Raw genomic sequence first — 22,374 nt, 5'->3', positions numbered from 1 at the left:
GTATGTATGTGTGTATGTATATACACGTGTGTGCGTATGTGTGTATGTATGTGTGTGTATGTATATACACGTGCGTATGTGTGTATGTATGTGTGTGTATGTATATACACGTGCGTATGTGTGTATGTATATATACATGCATATGTATATATAAGTGTGTGTATGTGTATATATATATGTGTGTATATATATGTGTGTGTGTGTATGTATATATATGTGTGTGTGTATATATATGTGTGTGTCTATGTGTATATGTGTATGTGTATATGTATATATGTGTGTATGTGTATATGTATATATGTGTGTATATGTATATATACATGTATGTGTGTATGTGTCTATATATGTATTATATATGTGTGTATATATGTATGTATTATATATGTGTGTATGTAATATATAAGTGTATATATGTATGTGTGTGTATAGACGTGTGTTTATATACATAGAGAGAGAGATGGAGAAAGAATTGTGTATGTTACATTATCGTTTTTCTCTATCGCACATTTCCTTCCTTTTATTTGGCTTTTTTTTTCCATAAGATAAGATCACAAGATAGACAGCCGATGAGAAAGGCCTTAACTCATGCAGCCAGAAAGAAAGAACTAACAGCTCCCCTCCCAATCTTGCATCCAACCATTGCTCAAATGATTTCAGCTTTAACACTGTTAAAGGTCTTAAGGCTCACAGAGCATCGCCCCCCCCCCCGACTCCACCCCGAGCAGGAGGAGGAGGAGGAGGGGTAGAAGAACTCATCACATTCATCTTAAATTTGTTATTCGACAGTTTGAACTTCCTCCCCGCCCTCACTCTAATTTTGTAACATACCGTATCTTAAAATAGTGTTCCAGATTTACCTGCTTACTGCCTTACATACCTCGATGAAGTCACCTCTTAACCACTTCCTTTTCAGACTGAGAATCCCGAGTCTCTTCAGTCTTTCCCATCTACCTCATTCTTCTGACATTAGGCACTCAATTTTAAAATTCCCATCCTTGCGTTCAAATCCCTCCATGGCCTCGCCCCTCCCTATCCCTGTAACCTCCTCCAGCCCTACAACCCCCCCGAGATCTCCGCGCTCCTCCAACTCTGGCCTCTTACGCATCCCCGAATTCCTTTGCTCCACCACTGACGGCCGTGCCTTCAACCGCCTAGGCCCTAAACTCTGGAATTCCCACTTTAAAACTCTCCGCCTCTCTGTCTCCTCCTTTAAGACACTCCTTAAAACCTACCTCTTTGACCAAGCTTTTGGTCACCTTATGTGGCTTTGTTCGATAATCGCTCCTGTGAAGCGCGATGGGACGTTTTACTACGTTAAAGGCGCTATATAAATGCAAGCTGTTGTTGTTATTGTAGGCATCAGGCTAGTGACTCTCCTCTGCACTGCCTCCAGGGATCTGAAAGTTTCCCTTGTGTCTTGGTGACTGGAACTGGACACAGTCCTCAAGATGTGCTCTGACCAGTGAGTGCTGTACAGTTTAAACATGACAGTCCTCTGGCTACATGTAGTCTACTAACTTTATATTTACTTGCTACATTTCCTACACTCCAAAAGGTACTTAATTGGCTGTAAAGAGCTTTGGGACGTCCTGAGATCGTGAAAGGCGCTGTATAAATGCGAGTTCTTTCGTTGATTGATGCTTCACACCGAAAACCTTCTTCTCAGTGCTGCTGCTACGACTGGTTTGAAAAAAAATGTGCGCGCGGGGGTCCAATCGGGGGTGGGGAGGGTATTATCTATCAACTAGACATTTTATGAAATTTATGCACAACTTTGTATTTATTTTTGAATTTTTAATTTTTTCCCTTCTGTGGTGACGATGTGTTTGGTAATATAATCATATCACTGCATCAAAGAAGGAAAGGACCTGCATTTATATCACATTTTTCATAACCTCAGGACATCCCTTGGTGCTTTTCAGCCAATGAAATACATTTGAAGTGTAGTCACCGTTGTAATGTAGGAAATGCCGCAGCCAATTTGCACACAGCAAGCTCCCACAAACAGCAATGTGATAATGGCCAGATCATCTGTCTTAGTGTTGGCTGAGGGATTAATATTGGCCAGGACACCGGGGAGAACTCCCCTTCCCGTCTTCGAAATAATACTGTGGGATCTTTTACGTCTGCTTGTGAGGACAGACAGGGCCTCGGTTTAACGTCTCATCCAGAAGAGGCACCTCCGGCAGTGCAGCACTCCCACAGCCAATAACTACACTTCAAAAGTACTTCATTGGCTGTAAAGCGCTTTGGGACATCCATTTTTTTTATTCGTTCATGGGATGTGGGTGCCGCTGGCGAGGCCGGCATTTATTGCCCATCCCTAATTGCCCTTGAGAAGGTGGTGGTGAGCCGCCTTCTTGAACAGCTGCAGTCCGTGTGGTGACGGTTCTCCCACAGTGCTGTTAGGAAGGGAGTTCCAGGATTTTGACCCAGCGACAATGAAGGAACGGCGATATATTTCCAAGTCGGGATGGTGTGTGACTTGGAGGGGAACGTGCAGGTGGTGTTGTTCCCATGCGCCTGCTGCCCTTGTCCTTCTAGGTTGTAGAGGTCGCGGGTTTGGGAGGTGCTGTCAAAGAAGCCTTGGCGAGTAGCTGCAGTGCATCCTGTGGATGGTACACACTGCAGCCACTGTGCGCCGGTGGTGAAGGGAGTGAATGTTTAGGGTGGTGGATGGGGTGCCAATCAAGCGGGCTGCTTTGTCCTGGATGGTGTCGAGCTTCTTGAGTGTTGTTGGAGCTGCACTCATCCCGGCAAGTGGAAAGTATTCCATCACACTCCTGTAGATGGTGGAAAGGCTTTGGGGAGTCAGGAGGTGAGTCACTCGCCGCAGAATACCCAGCCTCTGACCTGCTCTTGTAGCCACATTATTTATATGGCTGGTCCAGTTACGTTTCTGGTCAATGGTGACCCCCAGGATGTTGATGGTGGGGGATTCAGTGATGGTAATGCCGTTGAATGTCAAGGGGAGGTGGTTAGACTCTCTCTTGTTGGAGATGGTCATTGCCTGGCACTTCTCTGCCACGAATGTTACTTGCCACTTATCAGCCCAAGCTTGGATGTTGTCCAGGTCTTGCTGCATGCGGGTTCGGACTGCTTCATTATCTGAGGGGTTGCGAATGGAACTGAACACTGTGCAATCATCAGTGAACATCCCCATTTCTGACCTTATGATGGAGGGAAGGTCATTGATGAAGAAGCTGAAGATGGTTGGGCCTAGGACACTGCCCTGAGGAACTCCTGCAGCAATGTCCTGGGGCTGAGATGATTGGCCTCCAACAACCACTACCATCTTCCTTTGTGCTAGGTATGACTCCAGCCACTGGAGAGTTTTCCCCCTGATTCCCATTGACTTCAATTTTACTAGGGCTCCTTGGTGCCACACTCGGTCCTGAGGTCGTGAAAGGTGCTGTATAAATGCAAGTTCTTTCTTTTCATTTACTTGAGCTGACCCTGATCCCGTTCCCTCCCGCGGTCCCCACGTATGGCAGGGGTCACTGGATAGCAGTCGGGAGCGGGAACGCCGGCCGACACTTCCTGCTCCAAGTTAGAGGGCCGCTTGGCTAAGTTAAGCTATCTCAGCACAGGGGCCTTCCCTGTCTGTTAGGGTTGCCCACTCTGGTTGGACGTATTCTAAGAGCTTTCGTCACGTGACCTCCCGCCTCCAACCGCCCCGCCCTCACGCTCCTGCCATTGGTCGCCCAACATGCCCACCCCGTGACGCACGGTCTTCCCCAGCCAATTGGAAAGGAATAAACTTTTTGTTACCCGATTGGATGAATCTTGACTGTCAGTCAAACAGCCTTTATCCCCATCTCCAATATTTTTAAAACTAATAAACAAACATGTTCATGGAAAGGGAAAGAAAAAATGTTTATTTTAATACCTGTTTGATTTTTCTCCTGGGTTTTGCTCTCAGCAAGTGTCCAGGAGATTAGCTTTTAATTCCTGGAGGCTCCAGGACAATCCTGGAGGGTTGGCAACCCTACAGTCTGTGCGGCTCAGCTGCTCGCTCCGCGAACTCACGAGGGGCAATTTTCCGATTTTGTGCCTCTGGTGAGGGAGGGGCCTCAGCTGCTGAGAGCACTGGTCGGAAAAGTGTGGGAGGCGCACGCCTGAATTAACGACCTGGGAGCTCAAAGTTGGAAAATTATCCCCCCCGAGACGTCAGGGAAGATAAGAGCAATGTTCAGGAAGGTGTCCAAAGGACTTATTGACATCACAAGTGGGTCCAAATGGAAAGGGGAAAAGTCCATTCAAAACAAGGGGCGTGTCTTCATCAAATATTTCCTCCGGCACAAAACGTTCCCCATCACAAACAGCAACTGAATGTTACTATTTATTTTACATTCCATTCTTAAAGGAGATTGTGTGCGTATGTATGTGTGCCTCTGTGTCTATACGTGTGTCTCTCTGTGTTTGTGTGTCTGTGTCTGTGTCTATGTGTTACTTAGAAACATAGAAAATAGGAGCAGGAGTAGGCCATTCGGCCCTTCGAGCCTGCTCCGCCATTCAATATGATCATGGCTGATCCTCTACCTCAATACCATATTCCCGCTCTCTCCCCATACCCCTTGATGTCTTTTGTGTCTAGAAATCTATCTAGCTCCTTCTTAAATATATTCAGTGATTTGGCCTCCACAGCCTTCTGTGGTAGAGAATTCCACAGGTTCACCACCCTCTGAGTGATGAAATTTTTCCTAATCTCAGTACTAAATGTGCTACCCTGTATCCTGAGACTGTGACCCCTCGTTCTGGACCCTCCAACCAGGGGAAACATCCTCCCTGCATCCAGTCTGTCTAGCCCTGTCAGAATTTTATATGTTTCAATGAGATCCCCTCTCATTCTTCTAAACTGGAGTGAATACAGGCCGAGTCGACCCAATCTCTCCTCATACGACAGTCCTGCCATCCCAGGAATCAGTCTGGTGAACCTTCGCTGCACTCCCTCTATGGCAAGTATATCCTTTCTTAGGTAAGGAGACCAAAACTGTACACAATACTCCAGGTGTGGTCTCACCAAGGCCCTGTATGACTGCAGTAAGACGTCCTTGCTCCTGTACTCAAATCCTCTTGCAATGAAGGCCAACATACCATTTGCCTTCCTAACTGCTTGCTGCACCTGCATATTTGCTTTCAGTGACTGGTGTACAAGGACACCCAGGTCCGTTTGTACATCAACATTCCCAATCTATCACCATTTAAATAATACTCTGCCTTTCTGTTTTTCCTTCCAAAGTGGATAACTTCACATTTATCTACATTATACTGCATCTGCCATGTATTTGCCCACTCACTCAACTTGTCTAAATCACCTTGAAGCCTCTTTGCATCATCCTCACAACTCATGATCTCACTTAGGAACATAGGAACAGGAGTAGGCCATTCAGCCCCTCGTGCCTGCTCCGCCATTTGATAAGATCATGGCTGATCTGTGATCTAACTCCATATACCTGCCTTTGGCCCATATCCCTTAATACCTTTGGTTGCCAAAAAGCTATAAGAACATAAGAACATAAGAAATAGGAGCAGGAGTAGGCCAATCGGCCCCTCGAGCCTGCTCCGCCATTCAATAAGATCATGGCTGATCTGATACTAACCTCAAATCTAGATTCATGTCCAATTTCCTGCCCGCTCCCCGTAACCCCTAATTCCCTTTACTTCTAGGAAACTGTCTATTTCTGTTTGAAATTTATTGTTATTTAATGATGTAACTATGTATCTATGTATCTACCTCACATTTAAATTTAGCAATTGAGCTAGTATCAATTGCCGTTTGCGGAAGAGAGATCCAAACTTCTACCACCCTTTGTGTGTAGAAATGTTTTCTAATCTCACTCCTGAAAGGTCTGGCTCTAATTTTTAGACTCTGCCCCCTACTCCTAGAATCCCCAACCAGCGGAAATAGTTTCTCTCTATCCACCCTATCCGTTCCCCTTAATATCTTATAAACTTCAATCAGATCACCCCTTAACCTTCGAAACTCCAGAGAATACAACCCCAATTTGTGTAATCGCTCCTCGTAACTTAACCCTTGAAGTCCGGGTATCATTCTAGTAAACCTACGCTGCACTCCCTCCAAGGCCAATATGTCCTTCCGAAGGTGCGGTGCCCAGAACTGCTCACAGTACTGCAGGTGCGGTCTAACCAGGGTTTTGTTTAGCTGCAGCATAACTTCTGCCCCCTTGTACTCTAGTCCTCTAGATATAAAGGCCAACATTCCATTTGCCTTCTTGATTATTTTCTGCACCTGTTCATGACACTTCAATGATCTATGTACCTGAACCCCTAAGTCCCTTTGGACATCCACTGTTTTTAACTTTTTACCATTTAGAAAGTACCCTGTTCTATCCTTTTTTGATCCAAAGTGGATGACCTCACATTTGTCTACATTGAATTCCATTTGCCACAGTTTTGCCCATTCACCTAATCTATCAGTATCGCTTTGTAATTTTATGTTTTCATCTACACTGCTTACAATGCCACCAATCTTTGTGTCATCGGCAAACTTAGATATGAGACTTTCTATGCCTTCATCTAAGTCGTTAATAAATATTGTGAATAATTGAGGCCCCAAGACAGATCCCTGCGGGACTCCACCAGTCACATCCTGCCAATGTGAGTACCTTCCCATTATCCCTACTCTCTGTCGCCTTTTGCTCAGCCAACTTCCTAACCAAGTCCGTACTTTTTCCTCGATTCCATGGGCTTCTAACTTAGCTAACAGTCTCTTATGTGGGACCTTATCAAATGCCTTCTGGAAGTCCATATAAATAACATCCGTTGACATTCCCCTGTCCACTACTTTAGTCACCTCTTCAAAAAATTCAATCAGGTTTGTCAGGCACGACCTACCTTTCACAAATCCATGCTGGCTCTCTCTGATTAACTGAACACCTCGAGAATTTTCAGTCACCCTATCCTTAATTATAGACTCCAGCATTTTCCCCACAACAGATGTTAGGCTAACTGGTCTATAACTCCCTGGTTTCCCTCTCTCTCCTTTCTTAAAAAGCGGAGTGACATGTGCAATTTTCCAATCTAGAGGGACAGTTCCTGAATCTAGAGAACTTTGAAAGATTATAGTTAGGCCATCCGCAATGTGCTCACCTACTTCCTTTAAAACCCTGGGATGGAAACCATCTGGTCCTGGGGATTTGTCACTCTTTTGTGCTATTATTTTCTTCATTACTGTTGCTTTACTTATGTTAATTTTATCGAGTCCCTGTCCCTGATGCAATATAAGTTTTCTTTTGTGTCGTCAGCAAACTTGGAAATATTACATTTGGTTCCCTCATCCAAGTCATTGATATATATTGTGAATAGCTGAGGCTCAAGCACTGATCCCTGCGATACCCCACTAGTCACCGCCGAAAAAGACCTATTTACTCCTCCTCTCTGTTTCCTGTCTTTTAACCAATTTTCAATCCATGCCAGTATATTACCCCCAATCTCATGTGCTTTAATTTTGCATACTAACCTCTTATGTGGGACTTTATCAAAGGCCTTCTGAAAATTCAAATACACCACATCCACTGGTTCTCCCTTATCTATTCTACAAGTTACATCCTCAAAAAACTCCAGCAGATTTGTTAAGCATGATTTCCCTTTCATAAATCCATGTTGACTTTGTCTAATCCCGTTGATATTTTCTAAGTGTCCTGTTATCACATCCTTTATAATAGACTAGCATTTTCCCTACTACTGATGTTAGGCTAACCGGTCTGTAGTTCCCTGTTTTCTCTCTCTCTCCTTTTTTAAATAGTGGGGTTACATTTGCCACCCTCCTATCTGCAGCAACATAATGTATAGAATTTTGGAAGATGACAACTAATGCATCCACTATTCCCATGTCTAACTCTTTTAGTGCTCTGGGATGCAGATTATCAGGCCCTGGGGATTTATCGGCTTTCAGTCCCATTATTTTTCCAGCACTATTGTTTTACTAATACTAATTTCCTTTAATTCCTCCTTTTCACTAGTCCCTTGGTTCCCTAGCATTTCTGGGAAGTTATTTGTGTCCTCTGTGTCTGTGTGTCTATGTGTTTGTGTGTGTATATCTGTGTCTGTGTGTCCATGTGTTTGTATGTCTGTGTCTGTGTGTCTATGTGTTTGTGTCTGTGTCTGTGTGTATGCATGTGTGTATATTTGTGTGCCTGTGTCTATGTGTTTGTGTGTGTATGTCTGTGTCTGTGTGTCTATGTATTTGTATGTCTGTGTCTGTGTGTCTATGTGTTTGTGTCTGTGTCTATGTGTATGCATGTGTGTATATTTGTGTGCCTGTATCTATGTGTTTGTGTGTGTATGTCTGTGTCTGTGTGTCTATGTATTTGTCATTGAAACATATAAAATTCTGACAGGGCTGGACAGACTGGATGCAGGGAGGATGTTTCCCCTGGCTTGGGGGTCCAGAACGAGGGGTCACAGTCTCAGGATACGGGGTAGGACATTTAGGACTGAGATGAGGAGAAATTTCTTCACTCAGAGGGTGGTGAACCTGTGGAATTCTGTACCACAGAAGGCTGTGGAGGCCAAGTCACTGAATATATTTAAGAAGGAGCTAGATAGATTTCTAGACACTAAAGGCATCAAGGGGTATGGGGAGAGAGCGGGAATATGGTATTGAGATGGAGGATCAGCCATAATCAATGGCGGAGAAGGCTCGAAGGGCTGAATAGTCTACTCCTGCTCCTATTTTCTATGTTTCTATGTGTCGGTGTGCATGTCTGTGTGTCTACATGTCTGTGTGTCTATGTGTTTGTGTTGTGTGTGTTCATGTGTGTGTATGTCTGTGTCTGTGTGTCTATGTGTTTGTGTTGTGTCTGTGTCTGTGTGTCTATATGTTTGTGTTGTGTCTGTGTCTGTGTGTCTATGTGTTTGTGTGTGTGTCTGTGTCTGTGTGTCTATGTGTTTGTGTTGTGTCTGTGTCTGTGTGTCTATGTGTTTGTGTGTGTGTCTGTGTCTGTGTGTCTATGTGTTTGTGTTTGTGTGTGTGTCTGTGTGTCTATGTGTTTGTGTGTATGTCTGTGTCTGTGTGTCTATGTGTTTGTGTGTGTGTCTGTGTCTGTGTGTCTATGTGTTTGTGTGTGTGTCTGTGTCTGTGTGTCTATGTGTTTGTGTTTGTGTGTGTGTCTGTGTGTCTATGTGTTTGTGTGTGTGTCTGTGTCTGTGTGTCTATGTGTTTGTGTTTGTGTGTGTGTCTGTGTGTCTATGTGTTTGTGTGTGTGTCTGTGTCTATGTGTTTGTGTTGTATGGGGTGTATATTTCTGTCTCTGAATCGTGTGTGCCTGAGTATTTTCAATGAAAATTGCTGGCTCCCCATGTACTTTGAGGAAGGAAATCTCTTACCTCATAGGAGAAACCTTTACATTGGTTCCCACCCAGTGGCCCCGAGAGCCCTGTCACTCCAGGTCTAAAGACTCATTTGGGAGCTCCTGAGTTGCATCAGTTGACTGCTCCACCTGACCCGGCTGAGTGAGATCAGTATTATTTTCAATCCCAGATGTTTTTTTGGGAGGCATCAGAGTCCGGAATATGAGCACGCACTGTGTGTTGGTGTGCCTGATCAGAGCTGAGCTTCGAAGGGATGCGTTCAACAGTAAGGGGTGCAAATGTGGTTTCAAAAACTGCAGAATTTGTTTATTTTTCTCTCACCAATTTTCTCCCCCCTCCTCTCCTACTGGGTTACGCGTCCACAGGCATCTGTTGGCCCCCTCCTTCACCCACCTGACTATTATTCACATACAATGTAATTTAAGGTATCAGTCTTGGCTCAGTGTGTAGCACGCTCGCCTCTGAGTCAGACGGTCGTGGGTTCAAGCTCCCACTCCATAGATTTAAGCACATAATCCAGGCTGATAATCCCAGGGCAGTACTGAGGGAGTGCTGCACTGTCGGAGGTGCCGTCTTTCGGACGTTAAACCGAGGCTCAGGTGGATGTAAAAGATCCCACGGCACTATTTCAAAAATGAACAGCGGAGTTCTCCCCGGTGACCTGGCCAATATTTATCCCCCAACCAACATCACTAAAACAGATTATCTGGTCATTTATTTCATTGCTGTTTGTGGGATCTTGCTGTGCGCAAATTGGCTGCCGCGTTTGCCACCCTACAACAGTGACTACACTTCAAGTAAGTACTTCATTGTCTGTGAAGCACTTTGGGACGTCCTGAGGTCGTGAAGGCGCTCTATAAATGCAAGTCCTTTCTTTATAAGTCTTGACCGTGGGTTTTGACAGGGCTATTGGATCGGGGGAATATCACAGCAGAGCCCCCGACTCTGTCCTCACCCGAGGTCACACACATTCACTTCCAGCGGGGCGGAGATCATGAGTGCGGGAGAGGGGGTGGAAATTCTCCCCTCCCTGTGGCCCATGCACTGAGGGTACTGGTAAGGCCCCTCCCTCTGCCCTGTCAGAGGTCAGCGCGGATCAGGGATCGAAACATGGAACTTCCCTGGTCTCCTGGGCCAATATTTATCCCTCAACCAACATCACTAAACCAGGTTATCTGGTCTTTTATCACATTGCTGTTTGTGGGATCTTGCTGTGCGTAAGTTGGCTGCCGCGTTTCCTACGTTACAACAGTGACTACACTTCAAAAAGTACTTCACTGGCTGTAAAGCGCTTTGGGACATCCTGAGGTCGTGAAAGGTGCTATATAACGGCAAGTCCTTAAACAACTGAGTCATTCATTGGCGGGGTGGTGGGGGGCATATTTATTTTAAAGGGGCATCACATTTGTGAAAAAAAGTCTGGCAAACACCTTTTTGTCATTTGTTAGTAAACAGATGATGTGATGATAACAGATTGTTGTTATTTTATAATCGCAGCTGTTGTCACCATTTGGGAATTGTTACTGTAACATGATGTGTTTTTTCCCTTTATTGTTCTGGTCTCAGCTTTGCTTTGACAATTGAAGGTGCAACGCCCCCAATGGCAAATTCATTGGCCACGTACCTAGAATCAGCGATCGACGTTTACCTAGGCAAACCCAGAACTTCTTTTATAGAAAGAAAGAACTTTCATTTACATAACACCTCACATGTCCTCAGGACGTCCCAAAGGCCTTCACGGCCAATGAAGTGCTTTTAAAATGTAGTCACTGTTGTAATGTAGGGAAACGCGGCAGCCAATTTGCGCACAGCAAGATCCCACAAACGGCAATGAGATAATGATCAGATTCTCTATTTTGGTGGTGTTGGTTGAGGGATGAATATTGGACAGGACACCAGGAGAACTCATCTGCCCTTCTTATCTAATTGATGATCAAAGGAGTTGATGGGGTAGATAGAGAGAAACTATTCGCTCTGGTGGGGGGAGTCCAGAACAAGGGGGCATAATCTTAAAATTAGAGCCAGGCCGTTCAGGGGTGACGTCAGAAAGCATTTCTTCACACACAGGGTAGTGGAAATCTGGAACTCTCTCCCCTGAATAGCTGTTGAGGCTGGGGGTCAATTGAAAATTTCAACACTGAGATTGATAGATTTGTTGTTAAGTAAGGGTATTATTAAGGGTTATGGAACCAAGGCAGGTAAATGGATTAACGTACAGATCAGCCATGATCTAATTGAATGGCAGAACAGGCTTGAGGGGCTGAATGGTCTACTCCTGTTTGTATGTTCTTCTAAATAGCGCCATGGGATCTGTTACATCCACCTGAGAGGGCAGATGGGGCCTTGGTTTAACATCTGAGCTGAAGGATGGTACCTTCCACAGTGCAGCACTCTCTCAGTACCAAACTGACAGGTAGGCGGAGAGACAGGTAGGCGGAGAGTCAGGTAGGCGGAGAGTCAGGTAGGCGGAGAGGTAGGTAGATAAGTAGATGAAGAGATAAGTGGTGCAGAACAATCTCGAGAGATATAAATGACCATAATCGCAATACTGAAGAAGAGCCCGGAGTGGAAATGGATGTCCTCACTTCACCGCTGCTCCAAGGGCAATCTGAGGTCTGCGAAGGATTAAACTAACACTGTGTCTATTGACACCGCTGTGTCAGCCAATGTGTTGCACCATGTCAGCCAATGAGTTGGAGGCAGGGCTTACAGCAAACCGAGTCTATTAACCCAGCAAACAGAATCTAATTAAACAGCTCTCTACGAACCACAGCAAACAGAACTCATGACCAAAAGTCTCCTGAGTACAGCAGGATTATTTCTCCAGCAAAATGCAGTGAGTGGAGGACAGTTACATAAAGCAAATCATGTGCGTACAATCAATCCCAGTCACTTACAGCAGTGTGGGATCCAGGCGTGATTGACAGGGGAATTAACCAATCATCTCCATTCTGGTCGGGACTTGTGGCGTCACTACAGCCTTAGACTAAATAAGAAAGTTACAAAAATCTTAGTTAAAAAAAATGCAACAATCCATCATTATGTTAGTTGCAAGTTAGATGATTTTCACCGAGGTGATGGAGGTAGAGACACTACACTACTCTACGCTACTCGACTCTACTTTACTCGACTCTACGCTACTCGACTCTACGCTACTCGACTCTACGCTACGCTACACTTAATCCCTTTCCCCTTTAGAAGAATGAGAGGTAATCTCATTGAAACATATAAGATTCTGACGGAGCTTGACAGGGTAGAGGCTGAGAGATTGTTTCCCCTGGCTGGAGAGTCTAGAACTAGAGGGCATAGTCGCAGGATAAGGGGTCGGCCATTTAAGGCCGAGATGGAGAGGAATTTCTTCACTCAGAGTGTTGTGAATTTTTGGAATTCTCTATCCCAGAGGGCTGTGGATGCTGAGTCATTGAGTACATTCAAGGCTGAGATCGATAGATTTTTGGACTTTAGGGGAATCAAGAGATATGGGGATCGGGCGAGAAAGTGGAGTTGAGGTCGAAGATCAGCCATGATCTGATTGAATGGCGGAGCAGGCTCGAGGGGCCGTATGGCCTACTCCTGCTCCTATTTCTTATGTTCTTATATTTCTGGGCTAGAGAACGAAATTAGGTCACAGGTCTCACACCTGATCACTACCCAGTGATTCCTACTGGAAAGTGTTTGTATGTGGGCAGGATTAAGCTTGGTTGTGATGCATCTGGAACTCAAGGGGTAGTGGAAATCTGGAACTCTCTTCCCCCAAAAAGTTGTTGAGGCTGGGGGTCAATTGAAGATTTAAAAACTGAGATTGATAGATTGTTGTTAGGCGAGGGTATTAAGGGTTACGGAACCAAGGCTTTTAAGACGGAAATGAGGAGGAATTTCTTCTCCCAGAGGGTCGTGAACCTTTGGAATTCTTTACCCCAAAAAGCTGTGGAGGCTGAGTCATTGAATACATTCAAGGCTGAGTTGGACAAATTTTTGATCAGCAAGGGAGTCAAAGGACATGGGGAAAAGGCGGGAAAGTGGATTTGAGGTAAAAATCAGATCAGCCATGATCTCATTAAATAGCGGGGCAGGCTCGAGGGGCCGAATGGCCTACTCCTGCTCCTATCTCTTATGGTCTTATAGATAGAGTTAAGATACAGATCAACCGTGGTCTAATTGAACGGCCGAACGGGCTCGAGGGGCTGAATGGACTTCTCCTGTTCCTATGTTCCTATGCCTTCTGTGGTAGAATAGCCCGCTGACATGACCTAGGCCCCGGGTGCCCAAGCTTTTTCACATTGTGGCCCACTAAGGTTCATATCCTGGAGCCTCAGAGAGCCCCATATGAAGTTCAAACAAAACATTTCCATTAATTTGCATTTACCTCGAGCTGTGGATACTAATGGATCTTGAGTTAGGATTTTATTCGCCAATGAGTCAACAGTAGAGAGAAACCGTCCTTTCTATGCTTCGAAGCCCACAACATTCAAACAGAATAGACCAGTGACTAAGAAGTGTAAAAGAGCAAATAGAACAGAGTTGCTTGGCCTGGATTAGTATTGTTCAGGGACCACACCTGTCCCACGGGCTGCAGTTCAGATGCAGCTGTCCCACACATGAAGAGCAGTCATTCAACTCAAGTATTGGTACCTTGGAACTGTACCCCAGCAAAGAGCCAATGCCTTCAGTACAGGGGGTGGGGTGTGGGGGGATTGTAGGGGAAAAGAAGAGGGCTTATTTACAAATGTGAAATCAGTCAGCAAGCCTACGGTTACACAAGTCCGGTATACAAGCCTACTGTTATACAAGTCTGATATACAAGCCTACTGTTATACAAGTCTGATATACAAGCCTACTGTTACACAAGTCTGATATACAAGCCTACTGTTACACAAGTCTGATATACAAGCCTACTGTTACACAAGTCCGGTATACAAGCCTACTGTTACACAAGTCCGGTATACAAGCCTACTGTTACACAAGTCTGATATACAAGCCTACTGTTACACAAGTCGGATATACAAGCCTACTGTTACGCAAGTCCGATATACAAGCCTACTGTTACGCAAGTCCGGTATACAAGCCTACTGTTACACAAGTCCGATATACAAGCCTACTGTTACGCAAGTCCGATATACAAGCCTACTGTTACGCAAGTCCGATATACAAGCCTACTGTTACACAAGTCTGATATACAAGCCTACTGTTACACAAGTCTGATATACAAGCCTACTGTTACACAAGTCTGATATACAAGCCTACTGTTATACAAGTCTGATATACAAGCCTACTGTTACACAAGTCTGATATACAAGCCTACTGTTACGCAAGTCCGATATACAAGCCTACTGTTACGCAAGTCCGGTATACAAGCCTACTGTTACACAAGTCCGATATACAAGCCTACTGTTACGCAAGTCCGATATACAAGCCTACTGTTACGCAAGTCCGATATACAAGCCTACTGTTACGCAAGTCCGATATACAAGCCTACTGTTATACAAGTCTGGTATACAAGCCTACTGTTATACAAGTCTGGTATACAAGCCTACTGTTATACAAGTCTGGTATACAAGCCTACTGTTATACAAGTCTGATATACAAGCCTACTGGTATACAAGTCTGGTATACAAGCCTACTGGTATACAAGTCTGGTATACAAGCCTACTGGTATACAAGTCTGGTATACAAGCCTACTGGTATACAAGTCTGGTATACAAGCCTACTGTTACACAAGTCTGGTATACAAGCCTACTGTTACACAAGTCTGATATACAAGCCTACTGTTATACAAAATTACTGTTAGGAACATAGGAACAGAAGTAGGACATTCAGCCCCTCAAGTCTGTTCCACCATCCAATTAGATCATGGCCAATAGGTATCTTAGTTCCATTTACCTGCTTTGGTTCCATATCCCTTAATACTTACCCGATAAAAATCCATCAATCTCAGTTTTGAATTTTTCAATTGACCCCCAGCCTCAACAGCTTTTTGGGGGAGAGTGTTCCAGATTTCCACTACCTATTGTGTGAAGAAGTGCTTCCTGACATCACCCCAGAACGGCCTAGCTCTAATTTTGAGGTTATGCCCCCTTGTTCTGGACTCCCCCACCGGAGGAAATAGTTTCTCTCTATCTACCCTATCAAATCCTTTAATCATCTTAAACACCTCAATTAGATCACCCCTTAATCTTCTAAACTCAAGGGAACACAAGCCGAGTCTATGCAACCTGGCCTCATAATTTAACCCTTTTAGCCCCGGTATCATTCTGGTGAATTTGCACTCCCTCCAAGGCCAATATATCCTTCCTGAGGTGCGGTGCCCAGAACTGAAGGCAGTCTCCAGATGTGCTCTAACCAGAGCTCTGTCCCGCTGTAACATAACTTCCACCCCTTTATATTCCAGCCCTCTTGAGATAAAGGCCAACATTCCATTAGCCTTTTTAATTATTTTTCGTAGCTGTCCACTTGCTTTTCGTGCTTTCTGTACTTCGACCCCTAAATCTCTCTGCTCCTCCACAGTTCCTAGTTTATCACCATTCTTGGGTCCAAAGTGGATGACCTCACACTTTCCCACATTGAACTCCATCTGCCCCAGTTTTGCCCACGCACTGTCCCCTTTGCAACTTTCTACTCTCATCGACACAACTCGATGTCCCTCCTAACTCAGTGCCATCTAATATATGAGCCTGTTGTTAATCAAGTCCACTTTTGTACAAATCTACAATTGTATAAACCTGCTAATTAATGCATACTATTGTATTAGCCTTCTGTTTGTACAAGCCTATTGTTGTAAAATGTTGTTAGGTAGGAAGAGTTTAAAGTCAAGTCAGAAGGAGCTCTCTCTCTCTCTCTGCATTCCACATTTACACCACGTGACTCCATGTGATTTTTAAAAAAATTATGCACAAAGTTACTAAATGATGCATCTCCGGAGGCCTCTGCCCGTTACGCCTGAAAATTGATTACAGTCATGATGCAAACAGAAAGGGCTGGATGTGATTCACCAAAGTACAAGAAAGAAGGTTTTTGCCATCTGTAGCCAAGTGTAGCCTGCTTTTCCAACACCTACCCTTGCTCTGACAATGGAATTATGTCACAGCCATTGTGTTCATGTTGTTCCTGCCAAACCAGATCTTCTTGGATTATGAAAACGAGCAACAGGTTCATTCAGATTCAGCAGTGTGTGCTGCCCTGAATTTGCAACTCAGAACACACTCTGTCAAGTTCGCAGTTTGCTTTGCGCTAATATTTTTACCACCGTCTCTCACCGGGTTTCTCTGAGGTTATGCTGGCTCTCTGCACGTTACCCTTTGGGTTTTTGGAGGATTAGACCCCGGGTGTCTGAGGGTTATGTTGGGTGTGGGAACATAGGAAAGGGAGTAGGCCATTCAGGCCATTAGGTTGATGCTCTAGGACTAGCCTGGGGCTTTGAGAGGTTTACTGATGTTCTGGGGTTACGCTGGGGCTCTGGGGTTACTCTGGGGCTCTGGGGTTACGCTGGGGCTCTGGAGTTACGCTGGGGCACTGGAGTTACGCTGGGGCACTGGGGTTACGCTGGGGCTCTGGGGTTATGCTGGGGCACTGGGGTTACGCTGGGGCTCTGGGGTTACGCTGGGGCACTGGGGTTACGCTGGGGCACTGGAGTTACGCTGGGGCTCTGGGGTTACGCTGGGGCTCTGGGGTTACTCTGGGGCTCTGGGGTTACGCTGGGGCTCTGGGGTTACGCTGGGGCTCTGGGGTTACGCTGGGGCTCTGGGGTCACGCTGGGGCTCTGGGGTCACGCTGGGGCTCTGGGGTCACGCTGGGGCTCTGGGGTTACGCTGGGGCTCTGTCAACCATTGTTCAGTTGGTAGCACTCTCACCTCTGAGTCAGATGGTTGTGGGTTCAACTTCCCCCTCTGTAACCCGGGCAGCAAGATCCCATGGCCCTATTCGAAGAAGAGTGGGCGAGTTCTCCCCGGTGCCCTGGCCCATATTTATCCCTCAACCAATAACTAAAACAGATTGCCTGGTCATTATCACAATGCTGTTTGTGGGAGCTTGCTGTGCACAAATTGGCTGCCGAGTTTCCCTACACTACAACAGTGACTTCACTTCAGAAGTACTTCATTGGGTGTAAGGTGCTTTGGGATGTCCTGAGGTCGTGAAACGCACTGTATAAATACAAGTTCTTTCTTTATGAACCCAACTTGTTTTATGAGTTGTAGGCCACAGTTTGCAAACAGGCCTTAGAAGGGGTTCACTGGATTGATTCTTGGGATTAGATTGTTGTCCTATGAGGAGAGATTGAGTAGAATGGGCCTATACTCTCTGGAGTTTAGAAGAATGAGAGGGGATCTCATTGAAACGTACAAAATTATTAGAGGGCTTGACAGGGTAAATGCTGAGAGGTTGTTTCCCCTGGCTGGAGAGTCTAGAACAAGGGGGCATAGTCTCAGGATAAGGGGTCGGCCATTTAGGGCTGAGATGAGGAAAAATTTCTTCACTCAGATAGTTGTGAATCTTTGGAATTCTCTACCCCAGAGGGCTGTGGGTGCTCAGTTGTTGAGTACATTCAAGACTGAGATCGATAGATTTTTGGACTCTAGGGGAATCAAGGGATCTGGGGGTCGGGCAGGAAAGTGGAGTTGAGGTCGAAGATCAGCCACGATCTGATTGAACGGAGGAGATGCTCGAGGGGCCGAGTGGCCGACTCCTGCTCCCGTTTCTTATGTTCTTATGTACTATATCGCCACCTGCTGTCACAGAACGGGACTGCCACACCAGGCTGGCAAACGACACTAATGGTTTCTAATAATCTCTGTGAAGGAGCCCCCACTGCAACTATTGACAACACTCTCGGAGATCTCCACCCACCCCCCCCACCCCGTCCTAACTTAAAAAGACTTCCGTCGGCCAGCCAAAGGGCAAAAGTGCTATTGCCTATAGGGGAATTCGGCATTTTGACTTCCCAACTCTGGTCGCACATATTCCTGGAGCTTTCATCACATGACCTCCTGCTTCCAACCACCCGCCCCCACACTCCCACCATTGGTCGCCCGACACGTCCATCCTCGCGGTGCCCAGCCTTCCTACACCAATCGGAACGTGAATCGGCTCTTCATTTTTAACTATCAGTCAAACAGCCTTTTCTCCCCATGTCTGATATTTTTTTTTATAACTAGTGAACAAAAGCGTTCAAAGAAAATGTTTTTAAAACACCATTTATTTTAATTCCCCGGTGATTTTTTTCTCTCACCGGGTTTGCTCGCAGCAGTGTCCAGGAGATTAGACTTTAATTCCCGTGGACTCCAGGACGATCCTGGAGGGTTGGCAACCCGACGTCCCACTGTGAATCAGTTCCAACAGATCATTCACGTTGAGTTTCCATGTGCGTTTTACTCTTTATTTCCTTCCTCCCTCTCTCTACCTCAGTTAGGCAGCCAGGTGTTGATTGAAAAATGACTTTGATTTGTCACCGAGGTAATTTTAACGAGTGGGCCACGTTATGATGATTGAATAAGCTGCAGGACTCTCTGCTTCGTCCGTTCTCCAACTCTCTCCCTAAACCTCTCCACCTCTCTTTCATTATTTTTTTCTTCTTTCCATTTGTGGACGTCCCCAGAACACCTCAAGGGATTTTCTTTTTTTATCTCCTTCAAGGGATTCCCCTCCTCCCTGCCCCCTATCCTCCCCCCACCCCCCCCCTCCCCACACCGCTTTATATCAGTGCAGCACTGAGCGAGTACTAACTCGCACCAAGTCCCGTTCACCCATCACCCCCTGTGCTCTCTGACCTACATTGGCTCCCCGTCCGGCAACGCCTCCATTTTAAAATTCTCATCCTCGTGTTCAAATCCCTCCATGGCCTCGCCCCTCCCTATCTCTGTAACCTCCTCCAGCCCTACAACCCTCCGAGATCCCTGCACTCCTCCAATTCTGGCCTCTTGCGCATCCCCGATTTCCATCATTGCACCCATTGACGGCCGAGCCTTCAGCTACCTAGGCCCTGAGCTCTGGAATCCCCTCCCTAAACCTCTCTCCACCTCTCTCTCTCTTCCATTAAAACCTCCTTAAAACCTACCTCTTTGACCGAGCTTTTGGTCACCTGTCCTAATATCTCCTTATGTGGCTCGGTGTCAAATTTTGTTTGATAATCGCTCCTGTGAAACTTCTTGGGATGTCTTACTACGTTAAAGGCGCTATATAAATGCAAGTTGTTGTTGTTATTGTAGTTCAACGTCCTATTGGCTTTGCCGATTGCTGCTCTACATTGGATGGACATGCTTAGCGTCGAGTCCAGTAAAACTCCTCAGCCTCATCCATCACTATTTCAACACCATTCATGGACTAAGCGCATCAGCTGTTTTTCCTTCCTGTGTGCAGCATTTTGCACTTGTCTGGATTAAGTTTCATGCGCCATTGTTCAGCCCACTCACATATTTTGTCCGATTCAGTCTGTAATTTCTGAACTGCTTCTTCTGATCCCATTCCCCTTATAAGCTACATCATTAAATAAATTTAAAACAGAAATAGACAGTTTCCTAGAAGTAAAGGGAATTAGGGGTTACGGGGAGCGGGCAGGAAATTGGACATGAATTTAGATTTGAGGTTAGGATCAGATCAGCCATGATCTTATTGAATGGCAGAGCAGGCTCGAGGGGCCGATTGGCCTACTCCTGCTCCTATTTCTTATGTTCTTATGTTCATTTACATAGATTTACATAGAATGTACAGCACAGAAACAGGCCATTCGGCCCAACTGGTCTGTGCCGGTGTTTATGCTCCACGTGAGCCTCCTTCCATCCCTCTTCATCTAACCCTATCAACATAACCTTCTATTCCTTTCTCCCTCATGTGTTTATCTGGCTTCCCCTTAAATGCACCAATGCTATTCGCATCAACTACTCCATGTGACAGTGAGTTCCAGATTCTAACCACTCTCTGGGTAAAGAAGTTTTTCCTGAATTGGATTTATTAGTGACTATCTTATATTTATGACCTCTAGTTTTGGACTCCCCCACAAGTGGAAACATTCTTCCCTACATCTATTTCCAATCCATTATTTCTCAGAAGGAGAGGGAGTTGCACATTCCAGATGTTGGGTTGGGCTGGTCAGGTTTGTGGAGAGCCGGATAAGAGATGTGAGAATAGCACACGACAGGCCGTTCAAGAAATGTATCACTCTAGTACTAAGACTATCTGCAAAGCTGGCCCAGAACTGAAGGGCTGGGCGCAGTCATCATGACCACATTTCAAGCAATTATAAGAAATGTTGTGAGAGTTACACAGTGGCTGTCACATTCCTGCCGATCCCTATAAAACCCCGGAGCGGGGAAGAGGGGGGGAAGAGCATCAGTTTGACAGAAGAGGCAAAGATGAGGAGCTCCTCCTACAGCCAGAAGACCACGTCCATGAGCCGGTCCGGCAGGAGCGGAGTGAGGGTCCAGAGCCCGTCCCCGTCCCGTTACCGCTCCCACTCCACCGAGTCCCGGCTGTACTACGGCTCCCGGGACGGAGCGGGAGGCTGCCCTGGCAGGGCGGTCGAGGGCTCGCTGGAGGTGCGGGCCAACGAGAAGGAAGAGATGCAGCAGCTCAACGGCCGCTTCGTCGGCTACATCGACAAGGTGAGGAGCCTGGAGCAGCGCAACTCCCTGCTGAGGCAGGAGCTGGAGTCCCTGAGGGCCAGGTTCAAGGTGCCCCAGGGGCTGGGGGAAGAGTACCAGCGGCAGTTTGTGGAGCTGAGGGAGCTGATCGAGAGGCTGACCCACGAGAAAGGGGTGGCTGAGATTGAGATGGGCAACACTGAGGAGGAGATCGACTACTGGAGGCTGAAGTGCCAGGAGGAGCTGGACCTGAAAGGTAAACTTTTCCCCTTCTCATTTGGTGGATGCTAGTTGATGGCGGGAGAGGTCCGGAAGACTGAACTGTGTTCACCCGTCTCCTTACCATGTTCAATATAATAATAATAATAATAATAATAATAACAGAATACAAGTCAGAGCAAGTCATAATCAAGACGTTGATAAACTTACAGAATGGGCGTGCAATTGGCAAAACGAACTTCAATATAGATAGGTGTGAGGGGGTGCATTTTGGTAGGAAGAATAAGGAGGCCACACACTGCTTGGAAAATCAGAGTCTAAATGGGGTAGAGGAGCAGAGGGATCTGGGGGTACAGATTCACAAATCACTAAAAGTAGCGACGCAGGTTAATAAGGTCATAAAAAAGGTCAAATCAAACACTGGGGTTAATTTCTGGAGGGATAGAATTGAAAAGCAGAGAAGTTATGATCAACTTGTATCGGAGCTCTGTGAGACCACACCTGGAGTGCGGTGAACAGCTCTGGTCTCCATATTATAAAAAGGATATAGAGGCACCGGAGAAGGTGCAAAAAAGATTTACAAGGATGATACCAGAACTGAGAGGTTATAACTATCAGGAAAGGCTGAACAGGCTGGGGCTCTTTTCTCTAGATAAGGGGTGAACCTAATAGAGGTCTTTAAAACTATGAAAGGGTTTGATAGGGTGGACGTAGAGAAGATGTTTCCACTTGTGGGGGGAGTCCAAAACTAGGGACCATAAATATAAGATAGTCACTAATAAATCCAATAGGGATGTCAGGAGAAACTTGGGCAGAAAAGTGGCAAATTGAATTCAATCTGGAGAAGTGTGAGGTAATGGATTTGGGGAGGGCAAACAAGGCAAGGGAATACACAATAAATGGGAGGATACTGAGAGGTGTAGAGGAACAGAGGGTCTTTGGAGTGCATGTCCACAGATCCCTGAAGGTAGCAGGACAGGTAGATAAGGTGGTTAAGAAGGCATATGGAATACTTTCCTTTATTAGCCGAGGCACAGAATATAAGAGCAGGGAGGTTATGCTAGAACTGTATAAAACACAGTTAGACCACAGCTTGAGTACTGCGTACAGTTCTGGTCAACACATTACAGGAAAGATGTGATTGCACTAGAGAGGATACAAAGGAGATTTACGAGGATGTTGCCAGGACTGGATAAATTTAACTATGAGGAAAGATTGGATAGGCTGGGGTTGTTCTCTTTGGAACAGA

At 45.8% G+C, this 22,374-nt stretch overlaps 1 protein-coding gene across 2 annotated transcripts in view; it reads left to right on the top strand.

The window, feature by feature from the left end:
• Positions 1-22,374, top strand: part of LOC137320721 (vimentin) — a 32,581-nt gene that overhangs the window by 5,463 nt on the left and 4,744 nt on the right. The window contains exon 1 of one of the 2 annotated variants that reach the window (XM_067982436.1): positions 20,473-21,162. The exons of the other annotated variant lie outside the window; for it this stretch is intronic. Within the exon in view, the coding sequence (XP_067838537.1) occupies positions 20,679-21,162 (484 nt within the window). The 5' untranslated portion in view covers positions 20,473-20,678. Of the gene's footprint in view, positions 1-20,472; positions 21,163-22,374 lie in introns of those variants that run through there. 2 annotated transcript variants of the gene reach the window in all.

This window comes from Heptranchias perlo, chromosome 4 (assembly GCF_035084215.1).
Source record: "Heptranchias perlo isolate sHepPer1 chromosome 4, sHepPer1.hap1, whole genome shotgun sequence".
In the NCBI taxonomy this organism is placed as follows: domain Eukaryota; kingdom Metazoa; phylum Chordata; class Chondrichthyes; order Hexanchiformes; family Hexanchidae; genus Heptranchias; species Heptranchias perlo.
Note: the sequence above shows the minus strand (reverse complement) of the source record. Positions and strands in the feature narration are given on the sequence as shown.